This window comes from Populus alba, chromosome 13 (assembly GCF_005239225.2).
Source record: "Populus alba chromosome 13, ASM523922v2, whole genome shotgun sequence".
In the NCBI taxonomy this organism is placed as follows: domain Eukaryota; kingdom Viridiplantae; phylum Streptophyta; class Magnoliopsida; order Malpighiales; family Salicaceae; genus Populus; species Populus alba.
The window spans coordinates 8,480,277-8,498,898 of NC_133296.1; the positions used below are offsets into that span (position 1 = coordinate 8,480,277).

The 18,622-nt window shown below is 32.4% G+C and overlaps 2 protein-coding genes across 2 annotated transcripts; both read right to left on the reverse strand.

Annotated features, from left to right (window-relative positions):
* Positions 1-2,368: 2,368 nt before the first annotated feature.
* Positions 2,369-2,746, reverse strand: LOC118040608 (uncharacterized). Its single transcript, XM_035047580.1, has one exon. It carries the CDS (start codon positions 2,744-2,746, stop codon positions 2,369-2,371), a length of 378 nt encoding a protein of 125 aa, XP_034903471.1.
* A 5,118-nt stretch (positions 2,747-7,864) lies between these two features.
* Positions 7,865-13,093, reverse strand: LOC118040555 (probable protein phosphatase 2C 33). The gene is made up of 6 exons (XM_035047514.2): positions 12,455-13,093; positions 11,889-12,337; positions 10,352-10,741; positions 10,137-10,254; positions 8,678-8,901; positions 7,865-8,568 (listed from the first exon to the last, which is right to left on the reverse strand). The coding sequence occupies exons 2-6, from the start codon at positions 12,141-12,143 to the stop codon at positions 8,107-8,109; spliced, it is 1,449 nt and encodes a 482-aa protein (XP_034903405.1). The 5' UTR covers positions 12,144-12,337; positions 12,455-13,093; the 3' UTR covers positions 7,865-8,106.
* Positions 13,094-18,622: the final 5,529 nt, after the last annotated feature.

The following is an 18,622-nucleotide window of genomic DNA, read 5'->3' on the forward strand; positions in this document are numbered from 1 at the left end:
TTGTTATTTTATGTTTTTGATATGGGTTAAGGAAAACAATTTTTTATTTATGTTGTTATCTTTGACAAAATTGAAAAAAAGTAATAATAGTAGCTGATATTGATAAAAATATAGAGTGACATATTTAAAATTTATTTTTGATTGTATGTTTTAATTTAAGGTTAATTATATTTTGTCTTGTTAAAAATGCAATTAAACCAATATATCAATCCTCTTTTAATTCCAAAAAATAGTCAAATTGTAATGTTAGAACAAATAAGATGCAATGTTTATTATTAATTTACATGTATGTAAGCTACAAAATTGCTAGACATTGAATGTGTGCTTATTTTACACTCTCTTAAAAGGTTTTAACTTGAGGGTTTTTTTTTTTTTTTTTTTTTTTTTTTTTTTTTTTTTTATGTAGATGGATTCAAATTTTCAAGCTCTTTCACCAACTTTCTTATGAGTGAGTAAGAAGATATTCTCTCTCAACCAAGTTATTCTAATCAATTAATTGATTACTTAACATACTCAAATTTAAATGTCCATACAATAAAAAAATCACAAAGAAGTAAAAACTTCTCACTAGAGGAAGATTGTTTACCTGTCTTTACATGACTAAATATAAGCAAAGATCCAATTACAGGAGTTGAACAACAAACAAAACAGTTCTGGGCTTGAGTACATGCTTTCTTTGTAGAGAATGGAGGAAACTTGAATAATCATTTCCAAAGAAGCATCTCGAATAGATGGCAAGAAATAAATAGAGAAGTTGGTAAATTTGTTGGATTTGTTACTCAAATTAAAAATCGTCAGCAAAGTAGAATGACCGAATAATTAAGGGTAATTTTAATATTCATTTTCATGTTAAATTGTTTAACATATATTTTAACATTATTTAATTTCTCTAATTTTTTACTAACCAGATTAATGATGTTCGACAAATGTATGGTTCTTACGTTGACAAACGATTCAACTAGAACATTGTTGGGTTATCTTAAGAAAAGAACCCAAATGATAATTTGAGCGTGAAAGTCAACATCAACAGTCAAACAAGAAACAAAAAAGTCATATCAATGCAAGTTCGACTTCATTAGCTCCATCTATCCCTAATTCTGTTAGTTCATGAGAAGATAGTGAACCGTTGATTTATCAAGATAGACCAATTGGTCAGAAGGCTGCAAAGGAGCGACATAAAATGTAAACAAGGAAAAGATAAAGTTGGGGAGACAACTGTAACAAATCTCTTACAACAATTCAGGGATACTCTAGTTGAAATTGCGGATAAGAAGAAACAAGACAGAAAAGTTATATTATAGCAACAAGCTATGATGATTCAACAAAGTCAAGAGAAACAAGAATTGGACAAGAATGAGAAAGAAGAACAAATTATGAAAATGGATATTTCTAATTTGGATCCAATTTCTGCAGCGTATTTTTAAAATAGAAATTTAGAAATTATGCAAAAGAGGGGTTTAAATTTTTAATTAACTAGATTTATTTATTGTTTAATGTTATGTATTTTTAATTAACTATATTTATTTATTGTTTAATGTAATGTATTTTTAATTAAATATTTATAAATTTCTTGGTTATTTTAAATATATTATTATAAAAGTGGTATCAATTCATAATACTTTATTGAAGTTCTTCTAGCACTTAACAACAATAAGTAGGATTAATTAAATTAAAAGATAACAACCATAATGAAAAAAAAACATAAAAAACTTGAAAATTATGATGACATAAGAAGTTCAAAGCTAATGATTCCACTTGTTACTATATTGTTCTCATAAATGTTCAACTAAATCTTCTTGTAGTTGAGAGCTAGTTGCTCTAGCCCTTATTCGATTATAAGTTTGAAGAAAATCATGTAGTTCTGGTATTTCACCATGTGACACTGAGATAAAGGAATTGACTTCACATTTATGGTCAAATTCAAAGTTCATTGCTCGTTCATCCTCAATAATCATATTATGCATTATTATGCAAGCTTTCATAATATTTTCAAGTGTTTCTTCATCCCAGTATTGAATAGGTCTATGTACAATTACAAAACGAGAATGTCCGCTCCACATCCTTTCTTGCATACTCTTACTTACTTGCAAAATATTTTCTCTTTGCTCTTAATAGCCTTGAGGTTGTCTTAACAAAAGTTGACCAATTAGGATACATCTCATCTGCTAAATAGTATCCCATTGTATATTCATGCTCATTAATTTTATAATTGACAAGAGTAGTATAACCTTCAGCAAGTGCAACGAAGATAGGTGACCGATCAAGAACATTAATATCATTTAATGATCCAGACATTCCAAAGATCTTGTGAAGCCACCGCCTCTAGAATTATAGTTGGTTCATAACAATGACTAGTATACATCCCAAATCATGCAATTGGGCATTTCTCCCATTTCCAATGCATACAGTCAATGCTCCCTAACATCCCTTGAAATCTACGCTGCTCTCCAATTGATAATAATCGATAAATATTGGCCTCGTTTGGTGCCCTTAGATACCAATCACCAAAAACTTCTACGATTGCTTTGACGAAGGCTCGAAGATTTTCTATCGCAGTGCTTTTTCCAATTTGAAGATATTCATCAGTAAGATCTACAAGAATACCATATACAAGTATTCTGTGAGCTGCAATTACCTTTTGAAGGCAAGATAATCCAAGAACACCAAGAGCATCTATATTTTGTTTGAAATATGAATTATGAGCTTCCACTGCATTTGCGATCCGAAGAAAAAGACGACGACTCATCCTAAATCTTCTTCAAAATTGAGTTTCAGTGAATTTAGGATTTTCAGCAAAATAATCATTATATAACCTTAACTCACCTTTCTTTCATTACGATTGACAATATTGTGACCAAGAATAAAGCCACGATACCCTATTCTTCACCCTTGATTATTCGATTCTTCTTCAGCAACCATAGCAGTAGCAACTTGAAAAGCAAACAAAGAAGTGTCATCATCAAAATCAAAAGTATCATAAAAATTCAAATTAGAATGATTCATGATGAATTTTAATGAAATATATTTTTGATTGGAGAGAAAAAAATGAAATGATGAGAAAAAATGTTAAGGTATATGAGAATATTTATAGATGGATTATTTTTTCAAAATTTGAAATCTTAGAATGTTGACATTTATTTTTTTAAATTTGAAATTTTAAAATTTAAAATATTGGCGGTCATTTTTTCAAAATTTTAAAATTTTAAAATTTTAAATGGTGGTGGTCATTTTTTCAAAGCATGAATTTAAAAAAAATTGAAAATCAAAATTTAAAATTTGGCGGTTTTTTTCAAAGTTTGAATTTGAATTTACTTTTAAAAAATTAAATTTTTAACAGTAACATATAAAACTGAAAATTAAAAATATTGATATAAATAAATTTTAAGTTTAATTTTAAATTATATCTTTTAACTTTCATATTACTTCATTAATTTAACATGAAATATATTAAAATATAATTAGCTTTTCTAAATAGCTTTTTACCATTGGAATGCACATAATAAAAAAAGTTATATTTATACTATTTAAGGAACTTTGTGCCTCCTCACAAGTCCTAATGGCTCAATTCAAAGACATTTTAGTATCAACCCAGATATACACTCTATTAAAAAGTGAGTAAAAAATAGAACTTTCCAACCTGACATAATCATATAACCTTCCTTTTACACTAGTTTGTAGATCGATATTAGATTTTCTCTAGGTCAAAACGCTAACTAAGACCTATTTAAAGATAATAATGGCATTAGTTTAACTAATAATAGCATTAGTTGAGGATAGAGCCATAGCTTTAGGACCATTTATTCTCAGTTATGTAAACAAGACATTAAATAAATATCGGGTTGAAGTTTATTTACACCTAAAATAAAAATACATTTGTCAAACATAAAGAATAATGATTGTTCATGATAAAATAAGGGAAGAAAGTTGAAGTCGATTGTGAATCAATAGAATTTACCAAGTTGGAAGAGTCATTGATTAACTAGAAAAGTTAAAAGAGTAGTCGAACAATCAACCAAGCAACCAGAACTTATTTTCAATAAAGAGAAAGTAATTAATTGATAGAGTTTAAATATGTGTGGATAAACTAAATATACAATTCTATTTAGAGTGAAGTCCTCAACATAATAATTAATCAAAATTCAAAGATTAGCCTAGGAATCATTAAACTTTCAATTGAAAAGAGTTTTGTTTGTATTAGGATTTAATAAACATATTTATTTGATATTGATATTTGTATGGAATTAGAATTACCTATGTAAATAAGATTCAAACTCTATAAAAATATAAATGGGGCCATATACTACTATAAATAATGGTCAACTCTACATATCCAATTTCTACTATTTAATTTATTTATTCTTTTCACCATATAGTTTTTCTTGTTTTGATTTATATTTTTTCTTTGTCATTTAGTATATTTAAACTCCTACAATTTATTTCCCTAAACTCTTATTCTTTTTACATGATTGTGCTTCTTGGAAGAGACATCCCTTTCTTAGAGTTTGAGGTCTAGAATCCTAGTTCTTGATTAATTAAGGTAGTTTTTTTCATATTATAGTTAAATTCTAAGTAAAAATCAATTGGCAATATATAGATTGACATGTCTAGTAAGATAATATTTAATATATATTCTAGAAATCAATGAATTTATCTTTAAAGAAAAACATACATAAAATCATCTTTATTGCACTAGATAAATAGTTAATACAAGCAATGAAGAAGCGTTATTATTAATTTATTTATTTTTGCATGAAGAGCTTGATAATCCACCATCTTCATATATTCCCATCATATCAACCATTTTTACATGTTTCTAAAGACAAGTTTTCATCATTAAAACACATAATTGTGTCTAGACACATCTTTAATATCCCTATATAGTCGTTTATATTTCCATCAATACGGATGAGGTTAACCCACCTATCATAGCTTACTAAACAAAAATATTCAATAGTAAAATTTTATATGTGATCCTTTTTCAGCATAATTATATGTTCTTATGATGGTTGTTTTTCTTGTGTTTGTTCCATCTATGTCATATTTATATTGAACATAGAATCAAATCAAATTGGTAAAGAGGCAATATGGTTTGAAAACAAAACACAAAGCAATTAAACAAAGATATGTCTAAAAAATATATAAGAAAGAATTTGCAAATCACCTTTAAATAATATAGGATTGATTTTGAAATAAAAGAAGAAGAAATAAAATCAACTTGCATTAATTTAAATTCATATCTATAGAACTTATACATGAGAGAGAGAGAGAGAGAGAGAGAGAGAGAGAGAGAGAGAGAGAGAGAGAGAGAGAGAGAGAGCAATGACTTGAAACAAGCAAACTGGTGATAGTTTAGTTTAAGGAGTTAAATTCACAAACAACTTGTTTAAAATAAGCAAAAACAATTCAACAACTAATTTATTAATCATTTGAAATGAACAGGGCTAAGCTAGGAATGACTTAAAAATAATTCAAAACTCTACTTGAAAAAAAATAGAACAATTTAATGATGAATTAAAAAAATCATTTGAAAACCCTACACGACAATTTAAGACCTTGCTTAAAAGAAAGAAGGAATAATTTTATAACAAATAACTTTGTACAATAATGAACAAGATCAGGTTAACAACGACCATAAAAATAGTTAAAAACTCTTCTTGAAAAACAAGAAAGAACATTTCAGCAATGAATTAAAATCATTTAAAAACTCTGCTAAAAAATAAACATGACCAGGTCATTAACAATCATAAAAATAGTTCAGAACTCTACTTGAAAAAAAGAGAGAACATTTTAGCAATGACATGAAAAATCATTTTAAAAAACTCATGTACAACGTGGAGAATCAAATCGAGAATGATTTCAGAAACCATTTAAATAATTTTCTCATAACAAGGAAAAATCAAATTGATAACAATTTAAGAAATAATTTTAAGGAACCCTTATGCATCGAGGAAAATCATATTTGTAATGATCTGGGAAATCATTTCAATGAAATCAACAAAAAATAAATTTCACAGTAAAAAAAAATCTTTACATCCTAAATAAATCAAATAAATTCTAAAACCTTCCTCCTACTTTCTTTGCAAAATTATTAACCACTAATCTTACATCACTCTAACAAGCTCCTCGAAAACATTATACCCTTCAGGTATCACATAATGGTATGACCACAACACTTCAATATTAAATAAAATTACAAAAGAACACGATGAAAATTACCTAAATAATTATAAATGAATTTTAGAAGGAGACAAACATACTAGAAATGAGAACTAGAGTAGGCATGAGAGCTTACATGCAATGACAAATGGACTCGGTGGAGGCGTTTGACCGCACTTGTCGATGTTTATTGGTGTGTGTGTTTAGGCTGAACATATGCCTCTTGACCTCTTCAACCATCAATGAAGGTGGTGTCAATCATCGCCAATTGATGAGGAAGATCGAGATGTATCTTTATCATTTCCTTTTTTATTCTTTTAGCCAAAGTTGTTGCTACTAGCGATGATTACAGCTAGGGGTGTTCATGGATATAGCTAGGTCGGGTTTAGATCTAAAATTATATTCAACCCATCTTCTGATATTTTACAACTTGTAAACTTGACCCATTTGTTTTTTTTTTATTCAAGCGGGTTGGATATATTAGGTTAGGCTAATTTATTTTTTATATAAAATATTACAAATATTCACATGTTAGGCTAATTTTTTTATATTAGGTTAGGCTAATTTATTATTTTTATATCAATATTAAAAATATTCATAGGTTAGGCTAATTTTTTTATAAGCATTACAAATATTCACGGCTTATATTAATAATTTTCATGGGTTTGCATTTAGAGGTAGACCCACAATATGAACTATATGTGTCATAACACTTCTAATGTTAGGTCTAATTTTCATGTCTTCACTACCATTAAATTCTAGTTACTCACCTCTCCTTTTGCAAAAAGATAATTTTTTTTTTTTGTTACCTTAAAAAAATCTAATAGAAAATCCACTAATAAAAATTTTAGAACCAAAATATTTTTGAATAAAATAAAAATAAATGTTTAATCCATAAACTATCAAATATTAAAATTAAAGGAGTATAAAATATACGGGTTAGCTCAGATTGCGCAAGTTTTTAAAATCTCGACTCATGATATCTATTTTATGAATTTTTTTACTCACTATCATTTATAATATTTTATTTTAATTGGGTCAGATAATATAAATATTACAAATTTATTGATTTATTAAGCTATTGTGTAGATGAGGAGACAAGAGATTCCCTGTAACTCAAGTTGCTTTGTCACTAGCGAGGAAAACATGGATTGTCAGGAGGAGAGATGAGATGTTAGGAAATAAAAGGAGAGTAAATGGATTTATGTTTAGGTTTATCATCTTTCATAGAGGTGCACGTGGATTGATTTTTAAGGTAGATTCTTTCATCAGCACTGGATTAACCTTCGAATAAAATCCAAATTATACAAGTTTGGATAACATGAGAGATCCGACTTGCACTTTAAGATTTTTGCTTTTTCTTTTTTTCCTTCTTCAGCCATTCTTTTGTTTATTATTTATTTATTTTTTAACTTGAAACTCACAAAAATATTAAAAAGCATGAAAACACGTAGAAATGGCACTAAAAAAAAAAAATGTAATTCTTTTCTTAAAAGAAATTAGGGTACAAAATTGGGTTATAGATCACAAGTCTTCCAATAATTTCCATCTCAGATTAGGCAAAAATGGTTGGAAGCAAAACAACGTTGCTTTGCTTTATCCCCACAACTAAAAAGAAAAACAATAAAATAGAAACCCGCAAGAAGAGAGGTGAAATCTTCTCCAAGGAGTCCATTTCTGAATATGATTAAAAAAAAGAAATTCAAACTTTGAAGGAAGGAGGCTTCACCATGACCAGATTATTATCAACAAAATCCAACAGGTCACATAAAATTTAATAGGAAAAAAAAATAAACGGAGAGTTGGATTTTACAAAAATTCCAATTCTACCCTAGACAGAGAATGGCCCTAACAATCTTTTCCCCTTCTGTAGAAAACCTAACATTAACAGAAATTAATTGATAAATCCATTATATATATACACACACACACACACACACCTTCCTTCTATCATTTCCGAGTCTTTGCCTCTCCTGCGGCCTTCTTCCCCTCTTTTCCTGGCACAAACCTTGGTAGATTCAACATGGTGTTAACACGAGAGACTCCTTCGAGAGCAGACCACTCTATTCCACATTCTAATTGCATTTCATCTTGTTTTGTGGAATCTTCCTCTGCATTTCCTCCTGCGCGGTCCAGACAGGTTAGACTGGGGAGATCATCCTCTTTCTGCCTGCCATTGTCAGCTTGGTCCACTGAAGCAAGCTGTTCATTTGCCTTGATATTGGAAGCAGTAGATAAATCATTCGTTTCGAGGAAGAGGCAAACTACAGCACAGTCATCAATCTTGGAGGTTGGATACTTGTACCTCCAGGCTCGAACTGCTGACTCGACCAAGGCTCTAGCAGCGGAGGAACGTGACGACACTGACGCAACAATGTCCACCACCTCTTTATTCGAGAGCACATCCCAAATCTAAAATAAATCAAAACAGCAAAAGATCCCATTGATGAGAGATAGAACGTTAGTTTCATGGACTATACAGTAAACGGAGAATGATCTAAAGAATAAGAATGGCTCTTACCCCATCTGTTGCCAACACTATAAATTCATCCTTCTCAGTTAAGTGCCGATAAGATATATCAGGCACAGAGATGAGACCAAAATCCTTTAGACAAAAATCTCCAAAAGCCCGTGCCATGGCCAGGCCAGGGGAGTCATTATTCGGTAGCCAGACTCTAGCTACCTCAGGTTCATCCTGAAGAGCAAAAACCCGCCCTTTACACTTTCTAATTCTTTCTGCTTCCGCTGTAGGAGACCCAAAAAAATAGGATAGTAAAAACTACAAAATTTGATTACAGCACAGTTTTCAATTGCAGATGCAGCCACAGTAGTTGTGCCACAGAACACAGATGTTACATACTGATAATGGAAAACAATGCCATGTAGTTAGCAGCATGAAACATATTATTGTTGAAATTCAGATACGAGACTGTAGATATTGAAAACCATGGATTACAGCCCCTGGGCTCTCTCTATCGCCTTGGTTTAGGGATTTGGGCAATGAAACCATAGACGCATATAGCAAGTAAACACATGTTCCAAAACAGTAGCCAACAAAAATGGAAGACACTAGCGGCAAACATGCTAACACAGCTCTATTTGGCAAACATTTGTCCAGTTGACAACCATTCATGTATTGCTGTCAAAACAATTTGATAGTTTTTATGCAGGAAGATTTGAGATTGCAACTGTCTATAAAGAAAAGATGGGACTGGAAATTAGGATGGATGTTGATCACTAAAATGACATCCTTTAAGCCTTAAGCCATCTGTCCTTTTAGTAATTTACCTGCAAATCAATTGTGGTTGGACTAATGCAGTTCCAGTATCTATTCAAGATCATTTAGTTCTTCCTTGTCCTGTCCGTTATACAAACTTCACTTGCAATTTATACCACACATATGCTTGATCACTGCCATTGATGGCACCATTTTTCTCTTACAACACAAGTATTCTTTGCATAGGATATCTTAGGTCATCAATCATCATGCTCCCTCAGCTTTTCTCTTGATCATATTTAGTTAAATAGAACAAAATGTGATTCAATGTCAATCAAATTTTGAAAACATAAATTGTCAGTGTTCTGCTTCAGGAATGGACCACAGATCAAACACACAAATCAAATCACCAATGCTATCTAGATCATCAAGGAATATTGGTAACATTTGAACTATGTATCAGAATATGCAAGTCTATAATCCATGTTAGAGCATAGGATTTTGTACTCTACTGCATGTCTTGATTTTCCTTGTACCAATGGAGATAGAAAAAGGAAAGCTATATCCATAAATAGGACATAAGAATTTTCCATTTCTCTCCCTCAACAACATCAACTGTAAGTGATGGACAAACCATTCCTGCCTAATAAAACTCCTGGCCTCACAGCACACCAACAGCATACACAATAATAATAATAATAATAATAATAAAAGATACAATTGGAAAGATTCATTATGGACAGAGAATGAAGATGGGAGCTACCTGGAAGATTTGGTTTGAGATCCACAGTCAACTGAACAGCAACAAGAGAATCATCCTTTTCCCTTGTACCAAGTACAGCTCTTGAGTCCCCAACATTTCCTAGGACAAGATATTGACCCTACACAAACATCAGACAATTATAATCAAGAACTAAGCCCCAAAATTTTAAGATCCTAAGTATGCTATATGTCATTAAGGTCTTCATGAGTAGAAACCTGCTTGACTAAAGTAACTGCTGTTGTCCCACTGCAAAAGCAATCAATATTAGCATGCACCCTCAGTTCCCTGTCCATGACTTTGAAAGCCTTCAGAAATGACTCTTTCAGAGTCTGAAAATTTTCCGGGTACTTCTCAGCATCCTCGAGATCAACAGAGGCCCTAGGTTCTTCATCAGCAGATATAAAGGAAGCGTCTTCAGAGTTCATGCTCCCTGTGGTATTAAGGCTGATCTCCTTGAGAACAGCTTCACTGGTTGCATTCATTTCCCAATGAGCAGTCAGTTTCAGGGGGAGAGAATCCCTCACTCTTTTAGCAACCATATGACCATAAGGTCCATGGCCATCAAAAACACCACAAAAAACTGCATCTGTCCTAGAGCCAAAATTCTGGAAGTGTACAAAGCTTCAAAGAGTGAGATTTATTTTCAAAGGGTGTGATTTATTTTCATTTATAATTATTATTCCTTTATTCTTTTCTCTTTGATTTCAGGTTAAAGCACGGAGAATAAATAACATTGTACTTCTAATACAGAGAAGAGACCAGCAATATTGCATGGCAGAGATAATATTAGCAGTTCTTAATCTGAAATACTTAGATGACATCGAAGAAAAAACAAACAAATAGAGTTTGCATAATAGCCAGGCTCCAAAAAATATACATAGCTTGTACAATTATCCAAGTTAAGAAGGAAAAATATTTAATGTATGGCAATGACACAAATTTATAAACTATACCAAAAATAAGCCCATTACAACACAAGAATGAAGATCTATTCAATCTCATCGTATGATTTTAATTACCAGATAAACATTAAAGTTTCCATCATAGTGCATACAGGCATAAACCTGCAGAGATTGTCATGCTCCCAGAACTGATGATAGTGTTTCACTACAATTAATCCAGACCAACCAGAAGCAGGATATGCTTCATTTTCAATATAGACACATCACATGAAAGTAAGAAATAGTCACAACAAGGAAACAATTGATTGATTGATTACATACCTTACAGGAACAAACCCTTGTCCAATAAGGATAACAGGATAATGGTAAGATAGATCAAAACAAATAGAGAGTTTCTGAACTCAGCGGAATCGTTAACGAATGGGATCAGCGGAATCTTTTGTTTCTGAACTCAGGCTCAACATGGTAAATGCAAATAGATAGAGGGTGTCCAGTTTTTTGTTTTTTATTTTTATCATTGATGCGAAATTTCATGAAACAACTCAATGATTCGCTACTATACTGAAAGAAAGACACTAGAGAAGCTACAAGTAATTACTTCTTAAAAAAAGAATGACAGACTGACTTGTAAGCGGAATAATTAATTAACTACTACTACGTTCACTGCACAAGCAACTGCATCGAGATAGCAACAATGCATTCAAGAAAAGAACAAACTATAATTATTTTGCTGAGGTAAGAAGCGAAACATTAAGGTGATTAAAATATATTGCAAATTTCTATTATTATTGTGAGCATTTCAATGAGAATAATCCTTTAATGAACAGAAGAATGTGAAGAAAGAACTAACCTCCCAAACAATCATAGCATCCTGATTAGTTCCTTTCTTGCCTTGCTGGGTAAACAATGAAGCGATATCACTAGACCCATTTAAGAACAACCTTCCTGGAATCCTATGAAGTGGTTCTTCCCTCCTAAAATCAAACGAAGAATTTCGAGACCCCGGACGCTTTTTAGATTTCTTCCTCTTCCTGACGCCAAAGGCAGGAGAGGAAGGCGTTCCAGGGCGAGGGCTCCTGCTTTCTGCAGACAAGCAGGACCCCATCCTGAGGGCCCTGATGATATTTGATATGCACTCCAGACCAGCCAGACAATCACAACCACTATTTTCAGAAGGAGGACCCGTAAGAACTGATTGGTGAAGATCCTAAAAACTGTTTTAGGAATGGTTGGATTAATCAACCAAATTCAACTGGATAGTAAACCTCAGAAAAAGAAAACCCTTTGGAATTCTACAGCCTAAATACAGAAATAAAGCTTTAGATTTGGCTTCAAACAAGGAGCACTTGATTAAGCAATCCACCAAAAAAGAATGAAGCATCCAAATAGAAGGGAAATCCAAAGCTTTCTACTTACCCACACACAAGGAAAAGTTGTTTTTTTTATAGACCCTTTTTGGTGTTGACGAAGCACTAGAGATAAGGGATAAGAATCTTCACTCCCGTCCTTTCCATTTTATATTAAAAAATACTACAAAAGAGCATATATTTCATAAAGAACAGATCTATGTTATAAGATCTATCATAAGAGAATATATATGTTTTACTCAATGCAAAGTTGATAAAATTGAGCTTCAAATCATCCCTAAACCACCCATAAAGAGCAATATTTGACCAGATCAAGTTGTGTTTTTTTTTTTTTTTTTTTATCAAGAGACCCAGGAAAAAGAAAAAGAAAACAAACTATTTGGGCAGCAACAAAATTTCAAAAGAGTAAAGAAGCATTGATGGGCACAAAAACAATGCATTCATAGAGGTAAGACCATCCCAAGAAAAATGGATAGACAGAGAGAGATTGAATGTTTAGAGAGAGGGAGTGTTTGTGTATATGTATCTAATGTCTAAAGAACCATAAATGGGAAGCAGGATTGGATTAGCAGAAATAATAGCAACCACTAACAGCACAGAAGAGAAGAAAACCGACGCAAATTTCGCTCTTGATAAAAGGAGAGGGAGAGGCAATTTCTAGAGAAAGATGTTCTTCTAAGAGACATTATGGGTCGGGTTTTTACTCATATTTAAATTTAGTTTTTAATACATTACAAAATATAAATCTAATCTATTATAGATATTCATTTCTGAAAAACCTTAATTCTATATTAGGATAAGACCTTTAATATATATATATATATATATATATATATATATATATATATATGAGATAAAACAAAAAAAAATAAAAACAAAACAAAAAAAATAAGACTGGGATAAAATTATATTTGGCAGTTAAATGATATATAAGATAAAGCAATTTTTTTTGTACAATAGAAAAAATAAAATAAAATATAAAACAATTTGTTTTATTTTTTAAAAATATAAAAAAGCAAGAAAGCTAGAGAACTAGCAGGTTAAAATATACAAGTATATATATATATATATATAAGTGAAAAAACTTCAAGGGAATAAGCTCCCTTAAAAAAAGAAAAAGAAAAAACCTAATTACACCATAGCCATCAAAAACAAGGTCAACCTAACCTTGCACAGCAAAAACTAAAAGGAACAGGCTCCATGAAGAAACAGGCCATGCAAGGCCATGAGGGACAACAACCAGCATTGGTTAACCCAGAAACCTAATCAATAAGAAGGTGCACAACCTAACCAACAGGCAAAAAGAGAGAACATACACGAGCATGCTTGATGAACACCAAAAACCACAGTCACCAAGTAATGGAAGCATCACATCAAAAATATATCAAGATGAGGAGCAGCCCATATTCATCCATATAAGCAAAAATTGACAACCGCAGCAGCCACCGTACGCGGTCAAAGGAAGGAAGCTCATCCATGACTCCAGCAGACGAAGCATTGGACTTAGAACCAAGGCCGCCAAATAGAGAAGATTTCAATCATCAAACCCCCGAAGTAGATCAGCAACAAACCAGCCTGAATGGAAACATGAAACGCACCGAAGCATAATCATCACAGCAGACCAACAGAAAGAGGCCATGAGAGATCAGCTACAAACAGAAACCAGCAGAGGCTTGGAGCATCAAAGAGGAGCCGCAGCAAAGTTGAAGCACCGCCTGGAGAGGCTTCAAATTAAACATGTTCCAGCTGAAGAGCTCAAAAAGCAACTGTGTAAGAAGCCAGCCATATCGATCAGACACATGGCTGAACAACCAACACCAACTCAGCTACCAACAAATGGAAGCAGCACAGCAACAGTGAACATGAAGAGCAGCTACATCATATATAGCTGAGTTGGTGTGACATCCATCGAAGCAAAGAGAAAGAAAACACAAGGAAGGACATACATCGATCCTTCAAAAGTGATCTAGCCTGAACAATCAGGCAACCACCACAAAGCAAATACTTCAGCTGATACAATAGCCGCTGAAGGAAACGCTTCCTAGAGAGGTTAGTAAGCACACTAAGTGAAACAACAGAAAAAGATGACCGAGACCTCAAAGACTAATCTTGCATTCACGGTAAGGAGTCAACAACAATAGCTGCAGCCGCCAGCCACAAAGCAATGAAGACAACACATAGATGGGACAGATCCCAGGAAAGACCAGCCATCCACAAGCGTATAACCCAACATATCTTTTGTATGAAACCGGGTCCAAAGCTATCCACTGCACCAGGGCTGACAATAGCAATAGAGGTAGCACTAAAATCCTTGGAGAACAAGAAATATAAACCAAGGATCAAGGCAGAATGCCTCATAAACAAAACTAGAATGAGAACAGACCCCACACACAACCCAAAACTCCAGTCCAAACTGAAATCAAGGTCAACAGTAGATCCCTGCATCAACTTCCAAAGAAGCATCAGCAGCACAAGCCACCTTACATCAGGACATGAAATCGGCAAAAAAGAGACTGCACAGCAAGGAAGAATCAACATAATGGAGCAAAAGGAGATCTCTGCAGCAGCTACCAAAGATACAGTAGCAGAAAAAGCAACTACATATAAGGAGGCATCCATATGACTCAAATCAAGATGTAGCAATAACCATGGATAAGATGGCCCTGCAACAAGTACACGCAACACATGAAATGTCCACCAGCAGCAAACCCCAGCAACATACAAAGACAGCCAGGAGCAGCAGCAGCAACCCGAAGAAATTTCCAAGCAATAGGATATCTTTATAAGCCAGCGTAATCAAGCTTATGAGGAAACCCTTAAACAAGCAACAACAGCAAAGCAGTAGTGAGACTATCAATTAAAGAAGATTGCCAGCAAGTCAAGCCCTCTAACATCATCTACCATTGATAAAGAAATGGTTTTTTTCATGAAAATATAACACCATATAAAACAAAACTTCAAATTTACGGAATATAACATCGTGATGCAATCATATTATTTGATAATTTTTATCTATATTTATTTAATTTTTTTTTTATTTTATATATAAAATACCTTGATGTTCTTTATTTTATGTTTTGAAGGCACTTTTGAATAAAAGATTAAAAAAAAAGTTTGAAGATAATTGATAAATTTGATGTCTAGTTGATGTTTTGTGAGAGCTTGAGCTCTAGAGGTTAAAATGAAGTGATTCCAATGACATTAAAAAGCTAATATTCATAGCTTTCTATACATACATATATATATATATATATTGCAAGAAAAATAAAAATAGAAAGAGCATAAAAATCACAGCTTTTAGAGACTAATCTCGCATTCTATCAATGTTGACCTTCATCCATTCTTACTTGAATATCTTGAGCTTCAGAAGTCTATTAGATGCAAACTTAATTTTTTTGGATTCCTAACTCGAAGACCTATCAGTCTACCAAATTTTAGTAGAAAAGGATCTCATATGAGACAGATATAATTTTTATAAGATGACATATGAATTCTGCCAGTAAACAGGTTTTGTGAAGAAACAAGTTCAAAGTATTTCTAAAAGCATCCAAAATGACATCCAAGTCTTTATTTTAGCAATTTAGCTCCTCTAAGTTAAAAGTCAAAGTTTGAAGATTTTATGCAAGGCTATATCTTCTTTTTTTAAGCAAATAGTTATTGAAATACTTAAATGTAAATTGTTTATTTAGAAAATAACTATTTTATAGAAAAGAAATTAGGGTTTCCTAGGAATTAAAAAGAAAGAGAGAAAAGAAAGAGGGGCAGCCAGAAAAGAGAAGAAAAACACACCTTTTCCTATGCAAAAAAAAAAAAACCTAAAATCATGCATTCTTCTTTCTTTTTTATTAGTTGTTCAATACACATTCAAAACTAAGCTCTTTTTCTTGGTTGCAAGGACACAAAAACCTTCGGATTTCAAGAACTGTGAGATTTATCTCACCTTTTCTTTTTAGTTTATATGATGAACATGCTTGTTTTCCTATGTTTATTTCCTATGATTGTTTATTTTAATTGCTAGAACAGACTCTAAGTTATTATTGTAAACAATCTATTGCTAAGTTTGCTATTAGAATCAGAGTTGTGGTATATAAACTTGAGAAACAACTGAGATTAATAGTTGTGGCAAATCTAAGTTATTAATGTTAGGGAAAATATTCGATCAAATCAAAAATGAATTGCGAACAGTTATGTTATCTAGATTAATCAACTTATCTAGTTGTTAAGGTTGCAATTGAATTAAATTATTAATGCGGACATTGTGGTTGTTTGATGGTTAGGGTTAGTTATATGGTGAATTTGTTAACTAACCAGTGTTAAGAAAAGATAAATATTTATAGTATAAATTGATGTATCGTTTCAATGATCGATTCTGATTTCTGTAAGTAGACATCTATTTGAAACCAATGTTTGTTCTCTTAATAGTTTTCTGATTTATTTAATTCAGCTTGATTGTTTTGTTATGTTATAGCCTAGATAACCTCAAAATCCCCCCCCAATTGCATATCATATAGCATAAAATATGAACTAAATCTTTCTCATGAGATCGACCCCATGCTTGTTCTATACTACCTTATTTATTTAAGTTAGGTTAATTAGTTTGTGTGACTATGACATCGTAACAAAGTGCTATCAATTGCTGAAAAAGAGTTTGTACTGAACTTCTATCTCCACAAGAGACAAGGAAAATATCATCTGCAAAAGCAAGGTAAGAAATACCAAGCCTACCACAAGAAGGATATCATCCACAAAAACAAAGTGAGAAATATCAAGCTTACCACAGTTTGGATGGAAATGAAATGTAGATTTTGAGAAGCTAATTTAAGCCATAAAGTTCTCCATTTATGACCACCGAGTAAAAAGTTGTTTCAACACATATCATGACTAAGTAAACAAATCTAACAAGAAAACCAAGCAACAAAAAGAGATGTCTTAGGAAAGACCATTGAATCGAGTCAAGTGCCTTTCTAAAATCAATTTCAATAAAGCACCTAGGAGAGGCCATTTTCCTTTCATGTTGCCTAAGAAGCTATTCAACCAAATTAATATTGTCAACCATACGTCTACCACCCAAAAATGCATTTTGCATAGGACTGATGATGCCATCAAGAGCTTGAGTCAATCTCGCTACTAAAAATTTTTATATCACCTTATAAACCACATTACAATAACATATTGGTTTGAAATCATTGGCAGAAGTTACATTAGCAGACTTGGGAACCAAATCCATAATAGAGTGGTTAATATGCTTCAAAAGCTTCTTGAAAACAAAGAAGTCATGCACAACAACACAGAAATCCTCCACAACAACATCCTATGACTTCTTGAAGAAGATAGAGGAATAACCATCAGGCCTAGAAGATTTGTCATCTCCAATAATGAATAAAGCCTTTTTAATATCATCATTAGAAACTATAACTAAGGGAAATACATGTGAAGCTTCATCAAGACATCGGCCACAACGAACAACATCCATATTAAGGGGAAGAGTATGCTTCCTTACCCCACTTCTGGTGGTTACACTTATAACGACTCCTTCACAAACCCTTCCTTTTATGACTACATCAACCTCAACAGTATTCTTTCCCTTATGATTATGTGACACAACCTGAGCAGCATTACCTTCAAACAATCCACTTATAGGAGAATTGTGATGTTTTTTATTCCTTTTTACCATGATAACTTCTCAGTCACCAGCCCCGACTTCAACTTCAGCTTGCATTGGATCCAAACAATGATCCTCAATCATTTTCTTTCCTTATTGGTTACAATAGAAGTGTCTACAATAGATCTTAACCTTCAAAAAACATTATCCCGCCTCATTTGATCTGCAATTACATTGTCCTAAGATCTGACCTTACTGGGCCCACTAATTGAAAAGGCCTTAGAGTAGACTCCAATAGTGTGCCTAATGACTCTACGGTGCTTGTAAAATTTTAGGCAAAGTTTCATAAACAATAGATGGATAAAACACGGGTTGAAAACCCATTGAATTTTTTGAAAAAAAAATAAAACATTTGGGTCAGCTAAATTGACCCTTCCAACTCATGACTTGAACATTGCCTCGGGTTTTTTAAAATTATAATAATTATTATTTTTATACACATATTAACTTGGGTCAGCCCATATTGACCCTCTCGATCTATGATTTAGGTCTTACCCCAGTTGATACCCGAGTCGGGTTTTAAAACAACAATACTAACAACTTGTATCCTTACAT